The 20,634-nt window shown below is 42.3% G+C and overlaps 1 protein-coding gene across 1 annotated transcript in view; it reads right to left on the reverse strand.

Moving 5' to 3' along the window:
• The window catches only part of LOC109482196 (transient receptor potential cation channel subfamily M member 1-like), a 38,662-nt gene that overhangs the window by 10,396 nt on the left and 7,632 nt on the right, over positions 1-20,634 (reverse strand). Inside the window, exons 9-32 of the mRNA XM_019784891.1 lie at positions 19,833-19,883; positions 19,331-19,465; positions 18,573-18,614; positions 17,613-17,789; positions 17,002-17,099; positions 16,214-16,446; positions 16,065-16,120; positions 15,082-15,249; positions 13,301-13,354; positions 12,224-12,409; positions 11,581-11,709; positions 11,128-11,243; positions 10,550-10,682; positions 9,732-9,906; positions 7,279-7,441; positions 6,601-6,800; positions 5,923-6,055; positions 5,146-5,440; positions 4,582-4,698; positions 3,320-3,482; positions 2,669-2,817; positions 2,540-2,578; positions 2,021-2,157; positions 1,005-1,146 (exon numbers count right to left, since the gene is read on the reverse strand). Of these exons, the coding sequence (XP_019640450.1) occupies positions 1,005-1,146; positions 2,021-2,157; positions 2,540-2,578; positions 2,669-2,817; positions 3,320-3,482; positions 4,582-4,698; positions 5,146-5,440; positions 5,923-6,055; positions 6,601-6,800; positions 7,279-7,441; positions 9,732-9,906; positions 10,550-10,682; positions 11,128-11,243; positions 11,581-11,709; positions 12,224-12,409; positions 13,301-13,354; positions 15,082-15,249; positions 16,065-16,120; positions 16,214-16,446; positions 17,002-17,099; positions 17,613-17,789; positions 18,573-18,614; positions 19,331-19,465; positions 19,833-19,883 (3,291 nt within the window). The remainder of the gene's footprint in view (positions 1-1,004; positions 1,147-2,020; positions 2,158-2,539; positions 2,579-2,668; positions 2,818-3,319; positions 3,483-4,581; positions 4,699-5,145; positions 5,441-5,922; positions 6,056-6,600; positions 6,801-7,278; positions 7,442-9,731; positions 9,907-10,549; positions 10,683-11,127; positions 11,244-11,580; positions 11,710-12,223; positions 12,410-13,300; positions 13,355-15,081; positions 15,250-16,064; positions 16,121-16,213; positions 16,447-17,001; positions 17,100-17,612; positions 17,790-18,572; positions 18,615-19,330; positions 19,466-19,832; positions 19,884-20,634) is intronic.

Genomic DNA, 20,634 nt, shown 5'->3' on the forward strand with positions numbered 1-20,634 from the left:
CTTTACCTCTTACTCTTGTCAGGGTTGTACATTACAGTGTAGCTTGTTTGGCATTGGAGCCCTAAAATGTTTCATAGCAATTCTACTCAATACTGTACAATCATCTATAATTACACTGCTGCCTGTAAGGTTGATACAACCACAGTGGCCAGTTATAATTGGCTATCTCATATTGCACTACAATGTAGCAGATTGTTGAAAGGTATAGTCTGCAGACCTCTTGTACGCAGGGCCTGCTGATATTGCTACTATACTACCAGGAGATTTGTCACAATGTGTCGATGTTTGGGTCCTGAAGATTATGATATGGTTAAGCTCTACAAGAACACTCAATGTGTTCTTTTGCACTGTTTTATATCATAATTATGATATTGTGCGGACTCCTACCAATGCATGGATGCTTTTGAAGCTGGATTTAGACATATTTTGTCTTAAACACAGGGACAAGTTACATGGCAATGTTAAAGACTAAAGATGCTCGGTGGGTATTGTACCTAGAACCGTGCCTGTCTACAATGTAGCTCTACATGTAGGCCTGAACTAGTTACGGTTAGGATCAGGTATGGGACTTGAAAGTTTCTGCATAACAACTTAGATTTACCCCAGGCACAGTTCTGGATACATGATTGTGGACAATCCAGAACCCTGCCTGAGCATGGTTCTGGATACAACAGTGGGCATTTCCGTAAGAAAAATAAACGTTAATTTATAACACTATGTTCAACAGGAACTATTGCAGGATCGAATGTGCTTGTCTATAGGAGTCTATTGCTGATCTAGCAGTGGGTTTCCGTCTCCACCACTACTGTGGGAAGCACCGTTTGCGTCGGCTTCTCTCCATCAGCTTTCTCTGCAGCATTCTTCGAACCAGCAGCAGCATCTTGCAGTACCGTCGCAGCCTGCAAGGGGTCTCTCCTGTCCTGCCCCACGCTCGATTTGGAAGATTTGGGTGAGGAGTTTTGCGAGGAGGATCCGTTTTTGTCGGGGCGATGCTTGCGCCGCATGTTCTTGAGCCGAGGGGTGGCGTTGTTGGACAGCTTCCAGGTGCGGTTGGCCAGCTCGCTCAGTTCGATGTCGCTCTCCTCTGCGTGCCGGATGGCCGTGGTCTGGGTGTCCTCACCGTCCGCGTGGTTCTCTGCGCTGTACCTGAAGTACAAATGAAGCTTGGATGTTGATATTGATAATGATATATGAATGGAGATAATGTTTGAATTTTGTATGGACTCATATGTATTATAAATTATATTGTATTTCTGTGACTGATTTAATATTGTAACTGAGCATTTGCAAAAGACCCCTGACCTACCTCCCCTTGACCTCTTGAAAAACGGCTCAGGCCGAAGAGTGGTACTATTACATGTACATACTGTACATATTCAAGGCTAAATGAAGGTTGAAAAGAAAAAAGCAGAGTCCAACTGAGTCGACTTAACTGGGGGTCCAGAGTACAAGCTCGGCCACAATTTCCTCCCTACTCCTACTCCTACTGTATATGGCAGTGACCTGAAAACTTCAGCCTTCTTGTTCTAATTAACTGAGTCAAAAGGTAACATTTGCAAAGCAAACTTGCAAAGCTTAACAAATTTGCAAAGCCTAGTAAAACTACTACAGTATTGTAACAATAACTATCTATTGTTACTCGAACACATTCATATATATGGTGACCAGTCCCTCCAACTCTGTCCTGCTATTTGCTACATATAATGTAACCCAACACCACAAGGTTTCTGCTACAGCACCAGTTACCATGGTGATAGACATTTGGTGCAGGTCATTGACATTATTTGTTTCGATAAGAGGAAGAAGAAACAGAGCAAAAACAGTATGATTTCTAAGGTTAACATAACAAATTGAATGCAACTTTTGTTGGGAAGCCAGAAGTTGGTACCTGAACTTGAAGTCCAAGTCTTACGCAGAGCAAAAACAGTTATGCATGCTTAATTCCTTAGCCCTAATGTCCTTTGCAATAATTAACTATTGAATATAAAAAAGGCAGAGTTGAAAAAAAAGATGATTTTACCTGGCCATGTCGAACTTGAAGTCCTTGGGGAATCTTGGCAGCTCGATGGGTGAGAGGGGGGACTGGGAGTGGTTGGAGTGGTCAGACAGACACGTGGTGTCGATGGAGTCAGTGATGCTGGTGTACTGCCCCTGGGCCTGATCAGAAGAAAAATGTCCAGACTATGCATGATACGTTCATGAAGATTTAGACATCTAGGTTATGAGATAAATGTACATGTACTGTACAGACTGAAGAAAACTGTTACTCAAGCAACTTGATAGATTTTTGGACAGTTGTGTCAACATTTTTCAAGTAGACTCTAAAGTAGAGAGTCATCAGAAACTCAGGATCAGTTTCAAGGCATCGGTACAATCAGGATCTGTGCAAGTGCAATCAGAGATTCTACCAGCAGAGATCCCATTTGGAGTGGATGTACCAACTACCGTGTATCTAATACCAGAAAAGAACTTTGTAATAGTAATGCCCTCAAGTACCAGAGGATTGAGGTGATAAAAAACTTGACAGGCGGATACTGACCGGCCTTGTGTTGGCAACGATGGACGGGATGATGGGGTCCTGTGAGGACGTGATGGACCTCCTGGGCAGTGGTACGGGAATCGGCGCCGAGGAGGCGGCCAGGTTCTCTGCATAGCTCTTGGACTTGACGTCTGGGTGGAAGGCGGGCTTGGCACGGCGCGGTGAGCAGCGGGCGATGTCCTCCGTGCTGATGGACTTCTGACGGTGGAACCGGGACGAGAGCGTCGAGCCGTCGTCCGTCGAAACGTCGCTCGACTCGTGCCTCAGCCGCTGGGAGGATACAGGATATGATTTTATTGTACATGTATATTTCACTGTGTATTCATCAATTGTATTTGTACATGTGTATGATTGTATGCTATACAGATACAGAAGCTGGTGTGTTACGCCGAAGGGCGGTTATACCGGCTATACAGATACAGAAGCTGGTGTGTTACGCCAAAGGGCGGTTATACCGGCTATACAGATACAGAAGCTGGTGTGTTACGCCGAAGGGCGGTTATACCGACTATACAGATAGAGATGCTGGTGTGTTACGCCAAAGGGTGGTTATACGGGCTATACAGATACAGAAGCTGGTGTGTTACGCCGAAGGGTGGTTATACCGGCTATACAGAATGATACAGAGGCTGGCGTGTTACGCCGAAGGGTGGTTATACGGGCTATACAGATACAGAAGCTGGTGTGTTACGCCGAAGGGTGGTTATACCGGCTATACAGATACAGATAACATAGACATTATTTGAAAACATACCGGTTTGCAGGGTGGGTCGAGTCCAGGAAGCAGGGCCGCCTGCGAGGAGGGGGTCTGTGCATCATCATCATCATCGCTCAGGGAACCACCGATGTAGAACTTTGGCACCACATCTCTGGAGCTCCCCCTGTCTTCTGCAGTTGGTACTGCAGGTCTGCATGTTAGAGTGATGGAGTCTGACGCCATCTTCTGTAGATTGAAGATGAATGTCATGATATGATGATTAATGCTAAAATCTGATCACTTTTCTTTCTGCTTGCTCATCAGAATTTGGTGTATTCCATCCTACAGACAAATTTGATTACATGTACATTCTATAAGGAGATAACCCTTACTAGACTACACTGTACTAGCAAGACGAGATTGAACAAAAATGTATGGTTATTTCTTTGTACTGGAACAAGCTTGAACTACTAGCAAGAAGGTTTAGACCTTAGACTGTAGTATATGTGATACGTAAAACTTAGCATGTTGTTCTATTCACATACTGGTAAAATAATCTGTATCCACTAGTCTTTTTTTTTTATTTTTATTTTTTATTTTTTATTTTTATTGTCCAAACAGTACCCATGCAGTCGCAGCCTTACGGCTGAATTGATGCAGGGTATCACACAATAATCAATACAAATCACAACAATTACAACATTCAAATAATACAAATGATACACACAGTCGCAAGGGTCTGTGCGGCTGCCATTCGGCGCCACAAGATGACCTCAATACGACTTTCCCCAACCGAAGTTAGGTACCCATTCACACCTGGGTGGAGTGAGGAAATTCGTGTAAAGTGCCTTTCCCAAGGGCACAACGTCGGGGCGCATGTTCAGACATGTACCGGGTACGACTCGGAATCGAACCCGGGTCTACCGGTTCACAGTCTATTGTTCTAACCACTACACCACCCGACGCCACTAGTCTTGTTTGTTTGCAAGCATAGCTTTTAAAAGACCTAAGGCTTACGAATTCACTGTAATTTTGTTGTGTCAATATAGATTGTATGAACACTTCGGCAGAACATACTGCACCTGCACGAAACCTGTCATGTATTGTGCATAGCACTTTGGCAGAACATCTTATATACATGTACATGAATGGTTGTATTTGCGCATATAAGGTTAACAGTCTGTCTGTAGTTTTCAAATTCTATGTCGGAAAAAAATTGTCTGCAACAGGCAAAATTCTGATGCAACGTTGACCAAAAATCTGACGAAAACCGTGAAAAAAAGGAGGTTTTGCGCAGGCCCAGTAATGTACATGTACGTTCTACCAACATGCTGATTGTATGTACCTGTACAGGTCTCCTGCGCACGGCTGGAGGGCTGCCCAGCCCAGACTGTCCCACAGCCAGCCTCTCGATGCCCGACACCGATCCCGACCTCTTCCAGCTCTTCTCCCGAGACTCTTCCTGCCATGGAAAGGACAAAAAGTAAAAAGTGAGCTTGATGCAGTCTGTACAAGTTCATTGTACCAGAGAAATCCCCCTAGGACTTTGTGCCGGAAAAATTCCCCATCTCTTTTGACAAGCACAGTGGACCAGGGCTTAATGTTCCGTTGTAACTTCGATCCTCATGGCCACGGGCAGGGTCACTAATCGCTTGATTACACTGTGATGCTATTTCATGCTACATGATTGTGTACACACACTACCTGTTGTTTGAGGTTCTCTTCACTGGTGTTGACATAAGCGTAAAATCCAGCACCCTTCTCCGGAGACCCGGGTGATGACCCCACCAGGCCTACAGCCGAGGCCTTGATGTTGGCTTAACTACACCACACACTACTTAAACTGTAACTATGTACACTAATTAAGCTAGAAGGCCATTACTAATGACTACGGGACTATGCACATTACCTGTCGTTTGAGGTTTTCCTCACTGGTGTTGACGTAGGCGTAGAATCCAGCGCCCTTCTCCGGAGACCCGGGCGATGACCCCACCAGGCCTATAGCCGATGCCTTGATGCTGGCCAGGCTGGAGGCTTGGCTGTCCAGGCGCGAGAGGTACATCTCCAGCCGCTGCAGCGTTGTCGTGGTTACGGCCGAGGCGTTCTCCAGCCGGGCCAACCGCTGTTCCAGCGATGTCAGGGAGACCTTCACCGCACCCTCCTTCTCATGGACCTCATCCACACGCATTGACATGTGCTCCACTCTGGAAGGAATACAGTTTGTTCAACATTAGATTCTATAGCAGTTGCTGTGGGACATTACTATCATGAAACAATATGACAATATGGACATGTGATCCACTCTGGGTTGACAGGACAGAAGTAAGGTTCTTCTTCATTTACATTTTGTACTTCTGAAGGATTGAGATTGAGATACCACATGCTTGTCTATGTCAGACTATTGATAAAACTAGGGGGACCAAACACACACCCAGTCCACTCTTTTTCCTGACATCAAAAGCTAGCATGTTCATGAATGGACAAGTACAAGTGTTCCACTCTGTAAAGACACATTCAAGGAAATCAAGTTTGCTTTACACTCAATAAAAAGAGTTCCAAAACTTCAATCAATCATCTTTGTTGTCACTCATTCAACTGTACATACATTTGTGTGTATTATGTATCATGTAGCTTACTTATTATTATATTGTTATTGATATAATATGACAGGTTTCATGTAACTCACGTGTCCTGTGTTATCCTGATCCTTTCATTGGTCGATGACCCGTAGGCGTCTTCCTTCTCCCTGAAGTATTCCTCCACACACTCCTCCTCATAGTCGTGAAGTCTCTCCACATCATCATCTGACAGGAACAGCTCTGCACAGACACAAGTTTGTAACTGTTTAACACAACAGGAAAAGCTCTGCACAGACACAAGTTTTAATGTTACTGTAACTGCTAGTAACAGGAACAGCTCTGGTACCCTAACCCTAACACTAACACTAACACAGTATATACATGAAACCCAAACCCTAACCCTGACCCTAACCCTAACCCTAACCCTAGCCCTAACCCTAGCCCTAACCCTAGTTCTAACCCTAACCCTAACCCAAACCCCTAGCCCTAGCCCTAGCCCTAGCCCTAGCCCTAGCCCTAGCCCTAGCCCTAGCCCTAGCCCTAGCCCTAGCCCTAGCCCTAGCCCTAGCCCTAGCCCTAGCCCTAACCCTAAACTTAGAGTATGCACAGTACTTACTGAGTCCCTTGTTGCTGTAGAGGTTGCTGTGCCTGCACCTTATTGAGCACACACAGACCAGGTACATGTACTTCAGCAGCATGTAGATGTGCTACAGTGTTAGGGTATGTGGTGCAAGCCTGGGTTAGGATTTAAGGCATGTACAATCTGTAACATTACATGTACTTACTGAGTCCCTTGTCGCTGTAGAGGTTGTTGTGCCTGCACCTTGAGCACACGCAGACCAGGTACTTCAGCAGCATGTAGATGTGGTAGAGGATGGTGAGGGGCATGGGCAGCATCGGCCGCTGTTCGTACTCCATGATCAGGTGGAAACGCTGGAACTTCCACACCTGGTTGGAGATAGCCTTGATCTGAGAGAACGTGTTGCTGGGAGAAAAAACACGCTGTCAGGATTGGTTTGAATCTATTTCATACTGAATAATCTAAACCACAGTCATGAAGACCTCCCAACCACAGTAAAGAAACATGAAGTATGGCCAGCACGTCAGCAGAACGTACTGCACCTCTGCCTGATTTTTAAGATTTTCCTTGGATGTTTGGTCAAGGTTGCATCAGAATTTTGCAGACAATATCTTTTCCGCCACAACATTAATTGGAAACTACAGACAGGATGTAAACCTTATATATGTGAATATGACCTTATATCAGGCATTCTGCTGAAGTGCTATGTACAATACATTACGGGTTTTGCGCAGGTGCAGTACGTTCTGCCGACATCCTAGTACGGCCATGTGTCACGGTCAATGGGACTAGCCAAAACTTTAATAATATTATATCATGCAAGGAACAGTCCACCGAGGAAGAGAGAGGGGCAACGGAAAAGGGAATAAAAACCTGCACTCACTTGAAGACAGCGATGAGAAGGTTGATGAGAAGAATGTTGGCCACCAGGAGGTACAGAGTCATGATGGCGGGAGTTATCCAGGCTCCGGGGATGCAGTCAGGTATCGGGTTACCGTCCCTGTCTGTCTGCGGGCTGCCGTCCTCGTTCTTCAGTCCACACGGCGCTGTAAACATAAACATAATACTAAAGTTATCTTCGTTCTTCAGACCACACTTAAACATTTAAAAACTAGGAGGTACAGAGTCCAGGCTCCAGGCTGCCATCTTCGTTCTTTAGTCCAAACAGAGTTGTAAACATACTATATATTATTAGACATAAGCAAACAATTACAGGGGAGTGATTGAGGCACCAGGGATGCCTCCATCCGTCTACGTACTCTGGTGGCTGCCGTTCTTTTAGTCCACATGGCGCTACATTGTAACTGTGCAGGGGGAAAATTGTATTTATGTACTAACAAGTTTGCAACTGTTACATTTTGTACATGAATGGATGAATGGATACCTTGGTCTGCAAAAATTTAAGAAGCTACAGTAACTAGTATGATGGAAATGCTATAATGATCATATTTGATACGTGGGTAGGTCTTGGGAGGACAAAGGTTAAGGTCAATTATAGACCTCCTAGTAGCTCTCTTTAGTATTGCAGCAGAACAGAATAATACATGCAGCAAGTGTAGTTCAAATATTGGCAATATTACAAAATTAAAGTAGCGTTCAACTGTGAATGTCAAGGTTACGTTGTACAAGCTGCCAAGGCACCTCAATGAGATTTATTCCCTAGTTATCATCCTTGAGCATGAAGACTTATATCTACTCAGAACCCCATGAAATGGAAAATACTTGTGAAGATGATAAGTTTAGTACTGAAGTGCACCTAATATATAATGTGCATGTGTTGGTCTTTATGGACACATGAAGACTAATATGGTACAATAATGTAGTGTTGCATTATCTGTAAGTATGATATGTCTAAAACAGATAAAAGGCTGATTTTACTGAGGTATTGGCAGCATTACAAAACTGCTATTCAACTGTTAATGCCAAGTTTATTCCCTCGTTATTATCCTTGAACTTGAAGAGTTATATCTACCCAAAACCCCATGAAATGGGACATACTTGACTGTAAAGATGACAGGTTGAATGGGGGTACAGTTGAGACTCCTTTTTACTTTGGATCACAGACAATACTAGATAATTACAAAAGTACTGCCTGACTGCCCATAGGTTATCCTCCATACTATCATAAATTCTTAATATATAACACTGTATTTTATAGTATATACTTTACTTAGTACATGCAGGTGCTAAATAATATATACCAATAATACAGTATACAACAACAATTTAGTTATGAAGTACAATAATTGTACCTGGTTACTGTTAGTAATATAATTACAACAAATTTACATTGACTCCTCACATTAAAATCTGAAGCATGTTTCAGTTTGATTTAAGTATCATTACCCAAAGTTTTAAATCTTTTGTAAAGTAAGAATCTCAGTGGAATCTCAACTTCTTCCATCAACCATGAAACTACCTAGTATGGGTTCTGCTTTCTTGGGGGTGGATTCACTCTTCACGTACAAAAGATGTAGGCAAAGTAGGATTGTTATCTCTTCATCTCTCTAACTGTTAACCATGAAACTGGGGTATCTAATCTAAGGATTCCTGGGGGTGAATTCCCTCTGCACAATCTACATGTAGGGATCTCCCTTTGTCTACTGTCAACCATAAAACTAGTGGTTCCAAGAACCGTGTTATGGGGGTGGATTCCCTCTGCACTTGTATCTATGGCATACTATATTAGATACAATGGAGTCTTCTATCTACTGTCAACCATGAAACTAGGGGATGTAATCTATAGTTTTACAAAGTTATATGCTCTATAGAGCTAGCATATACCTCCCTGTACAGCAGAAGTAAGGCTCCAGGAAGATGTTTTTGGAAAAGTGCCACATTTATCAACAGTTACTTCTACATGTACATCATGTAGTGTCAACCATGAACTACATGTTGGGGATATTTGTTTCGCATAACCGGTAAACTGTCTTTAGTCGTAAAGTGACACACCAGTTTTGTATATTTAAGTACAAGCTGTGTAAGATTGGACTGTAAGGTTTGAACCACTCACACCAGGAAGGTCCCCTACTCTTTTCCATAAGTGCGGTGGGTTCTTTAATGTGTGTGGGGTGTGGCTCTCCCCAAACACGGGACCTCCATAGTATGGAAAAAATTATTATATATAATCTACTTAAACAGTTTATGCACTTACGATCTATAGACCCAGCGTAGACCTCCCCGTACAGCATGAAGTATGGCTCCAGGAAGATGTTTTGGCAAAGAGGGCTGCATCTCTCAAGTTCTAGATATACTGTCAATCATGAAACTAGCCATCGGAGATATCCAACCCTAGCACAGTGCATATACAGTATAAATAAGGTTTAATGCACTTACGATCTATAGACCCAGCGTAGACCTCCCCATACAGCATGAAGTATGGCTCCAGGAAGATGTTTTTGGCACTGATCCATGAGGGGTCCTCGTTGGGGTTGCGGATGGCTTGTCGGGCGACTCCGAAACTCATCAGCACAATCAGCATGATGATGACGAAATACAGCATGTCCACCATCTAGAGAGGCAGGTCGTTAGTTTAATTAATAACTCGTTAACAAATTAATAAACTTTGCAGAAACTCATCAGGACTATCAGCATGATGATGACGAAGTACAGCATGTCCACCATCTGGGGGGGGTTCAGATCGTTAGGTTTAATCAAAACCTCGTTAACAAATTAATAACCTTTACAGAAACTCATCAGCACAATATTAATCAGCATGATGATGACAAAGTACAGCATGTCCACCATCTGGGGGGGGGGTATAAACATGTTGTTAGCTTTTACAAGGCTCAAAATACATTTTTGGTAATAGAATAACACATTTTTTCTGTGAACCTAAGTCATTCTTTAGGTCAACAAAAAATTTGGGGTGCACAACATTGAACAAAGTAATATTCAGTAAAACCTAATCGCAAATCTTACTGCCTCTGGAATCAAATTCTACTGCTAATTTTCAAGTAACACCATTTTGTTATCTTTCATGACATTTCAAAGCAAAGATTGTACAGAATACTACACAATGTAGTTTACAATTACATGTATAGCACATTTACATAACCCTACACAAATGTATACTTAGGTGCAACCAGTCAACAATTTGGTGAAAATCATGTAATTTCATATCTGTGTGAAGATTGAGTTGATCATAAACTCACCATTTTGCCTATCATCATGACATAGGGACCGAGGTACTTGTTGACAGAGAGTATGTCCAGCAGTCGGATGTACCAGAAGATGATGTCCACACAGTAGAGAACACGACCATACGGGATGGTCGGCTCATGGAACCTGAGATTAACAAAACAACCCAAATAAACGTTACAGATACAATGTACTGACCATATGCTTATACTGACCATTAGCTCCTGTTCTCAGACAACAGGTCCTGTAACTGATTTACTAGCATCAACCTTGTTTTATCCTTGTTTTATTTTTGGTTTCCCATAATGATTGATCTATCAAAACTTTGACTTAATCCATCTAACATAATTATATAATTATATCAATAATACGTCGATGAAGGTTAGACATCCAGGTTTGAGTAACTCCTTTTTGGCGTATATCAATAAATTATTCATAGTATTGGGATAAATATGTCAACTGCAGATCTCTTTCACTCACTGATGAAAGGTATGTAATGGATGCTACCTGAAATGTTCCATTTTCCAAAGCTGGAGCTGGTCAATGAGTATTTCATGAATAAACAAAGGCTCAAACGAACAAACCAACCAACCTGAGCCCCACGCCCACGAGGAAAGCGAGGATAGCGATGGTGTCACAGCGGTTCCAGTTGTCGTCCCACCAAACCCAGAACTTCTGGGTCAGCTTACTGGGCTCAGACACAAGGATCTGCATGGGGGGAACACAATAACAAGTTAACAGCACAGTTAACACAACCAGAACTTCTGGGTCAACTTACTGGGCTCACACGCAAGGATCTAAAAATAACCAAGCTATACTCTGCATCTCAGTTGATGTAAAATTTGATTAATCCTGAATAATCAAAGTTGCATACAATGTATTCTGCTTGGGTCAGAGGAGTGAACTATACTTTAGGTAGAATAGGATGGATTCCAGGCTACTTCTCATCCAGCACTGGTTGGGTACTGTTGGGGGCAAAGTTGTGGGAAGGTCCTGAAGGTATGACTGGGTCTTATAAGGGTTATATGGGCATGTATCCACTCACCTCCCTGACTTTCTCCACAGCCAGTGTGACGATGTAGGCGATGATGTACCACTCCTCCCAGCCCGGGAATGGCTCGGTTCTCTCCAGCACAACGTAGTTAAACAGCATCAGGAACACAACATACGCCATCTACAGGGGAACACACAACACTTAACATACGCCATCATAGAAGAGAAACAACAATCACATACATGACATGTACATGTGCAACATCTACAGGAAGGGCATTGTAACATTAGGCACTGTTTCTTTAATTAATGTGACAGTAAGACGGATGGATGAAAAATGTTCTGGGACATAAATTTCTTCAAACTCAAAAGGCTGAAATATTTAGGGTCAGCTTAGAAGACTTAGTGTTGACTAAATCAAGTTCAGAGGAACACAGAGAGATTACATGTACCAAATTCAAAGAGCACATAGGGTTCCAGAGCAGGTTTCGTAACACCACGTCCTGCTTCTCCTTTTGGGTCAGTTAGTCCTCACTCTCAGTGGGTCCAGCTTGTCTCCAGCATTGCAGTTTCTAACTTAGGATCGAGAAATGCTTTTCCAGTAACCTCAACTTACACAAATCATGTAGTTCAGTGCCTAGAAGTGTTCTCCTGGCCTTACATCGAGCAAATTTGTTTAAAAAACTGTTTCTTACGGTGTGGACCCAGAACTTGGTGATTGGAGCATTGTAGAACTCGTAGATCTTCTTGCCGAGCCTGAGAGAGCTCTTCTTGGTCTCCACGACCGGCGCGTTCAGCACTGCAAGGATTTCCTCATCGATTCCCATCTTCCTCTGGGCAGCCGCCGAGATGTTGGCCAGGTCTATCGTGTCATCTGCATTCTGGAACGTGAAAAATTATGAAGAAAACTGTTATCATGATGTATGACCAACTCAATATACATGTACAAGTCATGTACATGTTACAATGACTTAATCTCCAAGCAGATCTTTTGGTGGCAAGACAGTATCCATTGGCCAGAGGAGTGTCCATTAGCCACCGAAGATTGGGAAATCGATACAGGATGGCCAATGGATACTGTCTTTTGCCACCCAACTGAAAGATCTGCTTGGAGATTAACAATGACTTAGTAAGTCTACATGTACATGAACTTACTAAGCAGCTACACAAATCATTCACCATTTTTTCTGTTTTACCAACAACTGTCAAACCATAGAAAGAGCTCTTGCCTGGTCTTATACCTCATCCCTGTTACCAGACCCCATTACCAGCCTAATGTTTGGGCAAATAGGCTACCATGGCAGGGAGGGGGTGAAGTGAAACAGTGTGGAATCTGATGTGTTTTCCCTACTGCACCCTATTCCACCAGTTGTTACCTAAGCCTAGAACACATACTGCCACTAAGGACACAGTCACATTCGTGGTACAATTGTTGTACGCTCGCCAACAGAAGGCATTCTTGTAATTACAGTGCATGTGTCGTACAGAATTCAGGTGTCTGGTAATAATAAAAGCTGTTTTAGATCCTTGTCAGCACTTAATTTGTTTAAACATTCTACAACGTCAAAAAACCGTACAACAACCTATGACAAATGTGACCGTGCTGCAACTTGATCTTTAAGAAAATTATGCACCAAATTGAACCCAACACAGCTATACTCGCCAACTATAACTGTACAGTGAAACATTGAAACATTAGTGCAAATTTTAAGGTGAGTGAGAAGGCAGCCTTGTGGATGGACCTGGGCTGATGTCGGAGAATTAAAACAAACCTTTGTTTGGGGACCATTGGACGGGGGTAGAAGGTCGTCAGAACTAAGACTATCCTGAAAAACCATGGAAGGCAACAGAAAAGAGTTCATAGGGAGATATAATGTCAAACATACAGGCTGGAAATAAAGCAATGGCATGACGCAGAAAACAGGAGATGGAGCAAAGTCGCTGTGATATTCGAACGAAAGTTTAGCTGTGATGGTTATTTGCATGTATGTTGTAAAGATATAAATACTAGTAACGCTAATTCTGCACACAAAGTAGAGCAATACCAAGAAGCTTTCTATCAGTCCTTTGAATGATTTAAAGTTTGATCTTACTCATATTTTGAACTGACCAGAAGTCTTTGACACATTGACGCAAATGGTCATTCTAATTTGGGTCATTTTAACTCAGAGAACTGATCAAAAGATTGTTGGTACGCACTTAACTGTGTACAAAAATAGCATATAAAATTGTTGAAATGTCGCTGTGATAAATCATATAAAAAATTTTGTCAGTATTTAGATCACGGGTGGGGGAACTGTCAGCAAACAAATTGAATTTTTTTCTGGACTAGAATCAATAATATTCTTTATCACCATAGTCACTAAGAAGTGATTTAAAGTTAATCAAATAATCAATTAAAAATGCATGCTATCCTGGTTGCAAAAGAAAACTGCTGAAAATCTGATGCTTGAAAAAAAAGGTTGTGCTGCTTTTTAAGATTTTGGGGTGCAGTAAGGCTGCCTTGTGTTAGGACTTAGTTTTAAGTAATTTGTACTGAGAAAAAAAAATTGATTGTTGGAAATTTGTCGTACGTTGACTATCCTTGCAGCCGGGATCACAGCACCACCTTGAACTTCAAGCCCAATTTCATACAATGTGGCAAACTGTGGGCACAAACACAGACAACACACATGGTCACATGACAGTGGAGGGGTTGTATCCATAACTGCACTCTAATCTATCCAGGATCTTGCTCAGACACAGTTCTGGATAGTCCAGTGGTGTATCCAGAACCAAGCTCTATCCAGGACCTTGCTCAGACAAGGTTCTGGATAGTCCACGTGCATCCAGGACCATGCTCTATCCAGGAACTTGCTCAGACAAGGTTCTGAATAGTTCATGTGTATCCAGAACCAAGCTCTATCCAGAACCTTGCTCAGGAACGGATCTGGATAGTCCACGTGTATCCAGAACCGTGCCTGAGGCAAATCTGTGTTCTTGGATATGCAGAGACTATCCAGAACTCTAGCCTGATCCTAACCCTAGCCCATTCAGACATAGAACTAGATAGGTGTGGTTCTGGATACAACAGGAGGCTAGCACAGAGAAATGGACAACATGCGTCCACTACTAATGAAGGCAAAGTTGACTAGGAAAGATGTTAACCTTTAAAAGGGCGTCTGTGAAGCGTTTAGTTGAAGTTTAGAGCATGCAAGTTGATTATGTGCTTGTCTACCAGACACTGTTTTTATTATGATAATAATTGGAAAAATCAGTCTATAAAAATCATAGAATGCTGGTCTCTTATGCTGGTGGATGATGACAAAAACCCTTTCATATCCCGAAAGAAGGTCAGGAAAACATCACCTAATATATAAAACAAGCTGAGAGATGTTTCAAGCTTTATCATAAACTTAACTGAAAAAAATACTTATTTTTTCAATTGATGAAAATTGCATCATTAAGATTTTTCCTGCTCCTTGAATTAACTTCAAGTTGTAAACCTGCAAATTGAACCTTTTCCAGCTTTAGTATTTTTTTCCATCTCACACAAATGACACTCAGGACTTACAGCCATGTTGGAGTCTTCGCTGTCGTTGTCGCTGTCAAACACTGAGACAGAATCCTCCTGCAGGTCCAGGATGTGTTCCTCGATGGTCTGAGGCATGAGCTGTAACTCTTCCCGCGATTTGAACTCCAGGGTCAGGATGGTTGGCGGGCACAGGATACCCATTATGACCTAAACAACAACAACAACACATCACTTTTCATGTGTAACAGTCTCTTGATGGTCTGAGGCATGAGCTGTAACTCTTCCCGCGATTTAAACTCCAGTGTCAGGATGGTTGGTGGGCACAGGATTCCCATTATCACCTAAACAACAATAGTAACATAGTCATCACTTTTATGTGTAACAGTCTCTCGATGGTCTGAGGCATGAGCTGCAACTCTTCCCGTGACTTGAACTCCAGGGATGCCCATTATCACCTGTACAAGAATAAAGCATGTTGGTATTGGTTTATATCCATCATCACAGGGTTCTACTGTGAACCATTGATTATGTTGAGTAGATTCTTTTCATCAGCAGCCTTAGGCTACCCCAGGGCCACCTTTCTCTGTTTTCTGCTATCCAGAGGGTCTCATTTAGACTCCCAGCTCTGTCCAGGCTCTGATGTTATCCTCTTCTTCTGTCTGCCTCTTCTTCTCATCCCTTATCACACTGGCATGGAGGATACTCCTTGTCAGCCCTGTGAATCTGGTGACATGGCCATGCATACCGTCTTAATTTGCTTGCTGCATGGTTACATGGACATAAGTGACCAGTAGTTTCACCACCAACCTAAGGCTGCTGCCCTTCCTCATCTGCAGCCATCCATTCATATACAGAATTAGAGCTTACAGTTAATTAGATTCTGGTCATTAGCAGTCTAAGACTACCAAATTACCAGTACTTATCAAAACGGCATGGGGAAATACGAAGAAAGAAACTTCTCATTTGTCTGTTGTCCTTGACAATGACGAAGGCATATAAAGATACATAAGAATGAGGATTACCTTAAGGCCGCTGCTCTTCCTCATCTGCAGGCCGCCCATCCACATGTTGCTGAGCATGTTGCTTACAGTTCATATTCAATTTTAGTAGATTCTGGTCGTAGAAGAATTTTTTTATGGACAAAAGTAACCAGTTCCTTCACCCCTAATATGTACCTTCAGGCCACTGCTCTTCCTCATCTGCAGGCCTCCCATCCACATGTCGCTGAGCAGCACCTGGCAGCAGGTGTGTGCGATGAACTCCCGATGGTTCGCCGCCACAGCCAAGCTCAGGCACGTCTGCTTGCTCCAGTACTTCAGCTCGTAGGTCAGCAACTGCATAGCTTTGGTGTCGTCTTGGCGGTAGCAGTGATCCAGCAGTTGTAAGGCCAAGTTTTGGAACTTCCTGTGTTTGGGTGAGGGTTGGGAGTTAAAAACTGTTAGCCCAATACCACAGTGACAATGTCTACTAGTTTTTAAAACCCTCAGGTTCTCTTTGCACAAGTTAAACACAGGAACTGCATAGCTTTGGTGTCGTCTTGGCGGTAGCAGTGATCCAGCAGTTGTAAGGCCAGGTTTTGGAACTTCCTAGTGGGGTGGGAGGGATTTAAACACTGTCACTAATAGACTAAGCCAGCTGCTCTCACAGGCTGCTACTTTTTGACAGTAGTTCTTTGTATCTTTATCAGTGATGACTTGGGATGTGAGTAAACTAGACTTGCCAAGCTAAGATTTTGAAAATGACCTGAATCTGGATTTTTTAATCAATTGATTATGGTACAGTGAACATCTGCTTGTATGTTATGGATCATTATGATTGTACAATAATTGTGTAGCTCAGTTTCTTGGTAAGGCACAGGGTATTTTCGCCTTGTCCCGCCTTGTAATTTTTAAACAAATCTAGTATTATTGCTAAAGATGAAGTGTAAAGTGTTTGAACTTGTATACAGCCATTACGTACTTGGAGTTCTGTCGTAGTTCCTCCGAGATGTCAGGGTCAAGGTCATCCTCGGCTGCTTCATACGCCATGGCTTTGTACAACTTACTGGCACACAGTGCCTGGACAAACAAAAAAACAAACTTTAAGTTTAACTCTTTAACTGCACACAGCCAAGCCATATTGCACCAGACTCAGGAGTAAAACATCCAAGTTTTAAATCAATACGGTCTCTGCTTGCTGATCTGCAGCAATAGCCTAGTGGGTCAATACAGTGCTCTCTTTTTCATGTGGTAGGTTGTGTGGGTTTATTTCCCCAACTGTAAAAAGACTTAAAAAAGATGGTTAACATTGAATGCTTTCTTGGAGACTGACAAATATGGAACTCTGTTGTAAATTATTTAAATACAAAACTCTCTCCCTGACAAGTTTTTTGAGTTTGCCTAAAAAATAAAACCGACAAATCTCAAGCCTTAAAAAGTAATGTTAAATTAATCATTCTTTAGTTACATGTATAGCTCTATGTTTAGAAGAGGTCTTTTTTCCTTGCAATAATCTGACTGAAGCTGTAGATCGTCAGTGGAAAGACGACAAGGGCCCAAAAGAACCACAAATTCATTAAAAAAAACACTGACCTTTGCTAGTGCTTCCTCTCCCTGCTTCCAGAAGAAGAGGGCCATCTTCTGCCTCTTCATGAGGACGGCCCAGCCGAACAGTTCGTGGAACGGGTACTGGAAGGTGGGCTTGGGCGGGACCGCGTCGTGCTCGATCTTCACGCTGGTCAGCTCAGAGGAAATCGCTCGGCTCAGGTACTGGAAACAGCAGATAGAAAACCAGTCACAAATGTAGTGTCTGAACAATGTCCATACTGGTTTAGAGCCAGCTGCAATGATGATGGCTGGATAAGAGCTGGATTAATGTATGAAGTGTCAGAAAAGTGACAACATTTTTGTTGTATTATTGTGTAAGATTTTGAAGTTAGCTCCCAGGTGCACCCAAAAAATTTTCTGTGCACCTAATTTTTTTACGTTTTGTTCCCAAAAATGAATTTCGAGGCCAGAACACACTACAATCTTAAGGCAAGGTCACATTGTACAATTTTTTTGTCACTGAGCCTTTACCATGAGGCCACGACAATATCAGCACGTATCTACAGCAACCTTTTCCATCACACGAAGCTGAATTTTGACTGTCCAAAGAATGCCCTCACTTGTAGCTGTAAACCGGCCCTTGTACAGGCCCTTGTACTTGTACTTATTAACAGGCCCTTGTACTTGTACTTATGTATAGCTGATCTGGTGGAGTGCTCATGATATAATTACAATGGGCGCATGGTGCTTTCATCAAAGGGGAATGACAAGAATTGAAAACTGTTACAGCATAATATGATTTAATGAATAATTGACCATGCAATGATACTTCATGTGACAGTGTGATGCAAGTCATCTAAGAGGTGGGTAGGGGTGAGGTTTTCCACTGGTAAGTTACTGTCACATACTTTCTGTGGTCTGCAACAGTTGCGTTGTTGCAATTTTAACAAATAGTTACAATAAGTGTTGATACTTTGCTAGAGGCTTATTTTGGTTTGAACCCACCTTATGAGAAAACTGATAGAAGTGGGAAAGGGGTTGGAACGACTGCAGGGAAGAAAAACACAGAGAGAGAGAGAGAAAGAGGAAAGCGGAGAAAGGAGAGTGTTACTGACTAAAACTACCGAAAGAAAAGGACAAAACTATACACAGTGACGTGGTCAAGAACAAACACAACAAGAGTGGACAACACAATAACATGTACAATGTACATGTATGAGTGAACACACGATGGTTGACATACTGAAGACTGAAAATGTGTCTTGGAATATGGTTGAAAACATTCCCTCTAGACATCACACTTCCTTGCTAATGGGTTACAGCAAGACTTTAGTACATTCTAATTCTTATGGATGACATTTGCCGGTGCATCAATGACTTTCACCTGATTTTGAAATTTAAAAAAAAACAACAATAAAATTGTTCCCTCTGATGTTGCCTTGAGTGTTGTTGTAGATGTACAATGACTTTATTTTGCAAATTTTATTTGTTTTTTTGCTCCACGACTTGCATTAGATTTGGAGTTTGCAGAGGATGTCATCCATAAAATGTACTTGATTATAGCCTTCTGTATACCGCCCTTCGGTGTAACACACCAGCTTCACAGTCATGCGGCACTGAGGCAGCTGGCTTCATTACACCAAACAACTTGTTACACGTAACCCTTAAACATCCAACTCTAAACATTGTTCAAAGCTATCTAATTGATTAAAAAAGAACAACAAACTGTAATGAGGTTAATGACAAGACAATGCAACCCCCACCTTCTTCTGAGTGGTCTGTGCATAGTGCAGTCTGAACTTCTTGCGTGTGTAGGCACAGCGGTAGGCTCCACCCATCAGCTTCTCTATCACCAGCCCGATGTCGATAAGGTTGTACCTGGAGTTACTCGTCATGTTCTGGGGGGGAGGAACGAGGTATAACATTCAAATTAAGCCTTCTTTCCACAAGATGGTGATTAATTAGCAACCAAAATTGGACTTGTGTAACCCCTGATTTTATGTTTGGAATATGACTAACTATGTAAAAGTATGACTTAAGTTGCGAACAACACACAAAAATTTGTTCCTTCCTAATGAAATTTGTTGCTCATATCAAACTTATGGTTCCTCAGTAGTCCCTGAGTGGTTGCAGACTCTACCTATAGAAATAGGGCTTGGAAATACTGCGTTTAATCTGCACAGAAACTTATGAACATTAAGGTGAATTAAGATAATCTTTAATAACCTTCATGTGACAAAAAGAGAAGTAAACACATCAATTTACCTTTTTCACATCCCTAACAAGGTAGTGTAGTGTATTGCTTGGACCTTGTTTCTGGAAGAGAAAAAGAGAAAGTTACATATACAGTCAATCCCATATGAACTGTTTAACTACATCTCTGGAAAGCTTGTTTATTGGTTATAACTAAGCCTGGCTATAGTGAAGAACCTCTGCATGCTGAATACTTTCATAATTAATTACATTGTATGCATGTAAGGTGTGAGACTTACAGTGTTGTACAGTTCCTCCAGCCTAGCTATGGTGAGGAACTTCTGCATGCTGACTCCATTCTTAACCCTAACCCTTGTACATTTGTAAGATTGTGACTTGTGAGTTTGTCTCTTGTTATCTGTGAGACTTACAGTGTTGTATAGCTCCTCCATCCTGGCTATAGTGAGGAACTTCTGCATACTGACTCCGTTCTCCAGCAGAAGCTGCACAAAGTCCACCCTGTCTAATGTCAGTGTCTTGTGCGTTTGTGACTTACAGTGTTATCTATGAGACTTAAAGTGTTGTAGAACTTACAGTGTTATCTGCGAGACTTACAGTGTTGTATAACTCCTCCAGCCTGGCTATAGTGAGGAACTTCTGCATACTGACTCCGTTCTCGAGCAGAAGCTGCACAAAGTCCACCCTGTCTAATGTCTAATGTTAGACTAGTGTATTGTGAGCTTGTGTCTGACAGTGTTATAGAGCTGACAGTGTTATCTGCGAGACTTACGGTGTTGTAGAGCTCCTCCAGCCTGGCTATGGTACAAAACCTCTGTATCCCGAATACTCCATCAATCCTAACCCAACCCTAACT

Source organism: Branchiostoma belcheri, unplaced genomic scaffold, assembly GCF_001625305.1.
Source record: "Branchiostoma belcheri isolate BF01 breed outbred unplaced genomic scaffold, Haploidv18h27 scaffold6, whole genome shotgun sequence".
NCBI classification, from domain to species: domain Eukaryota; kingdom Metazoa; phylum Chordata; class Leptocardii; order Amphioxiformes; family Branchiostomatidae; genus Branchiostoma; species Branchiostoma belcheri.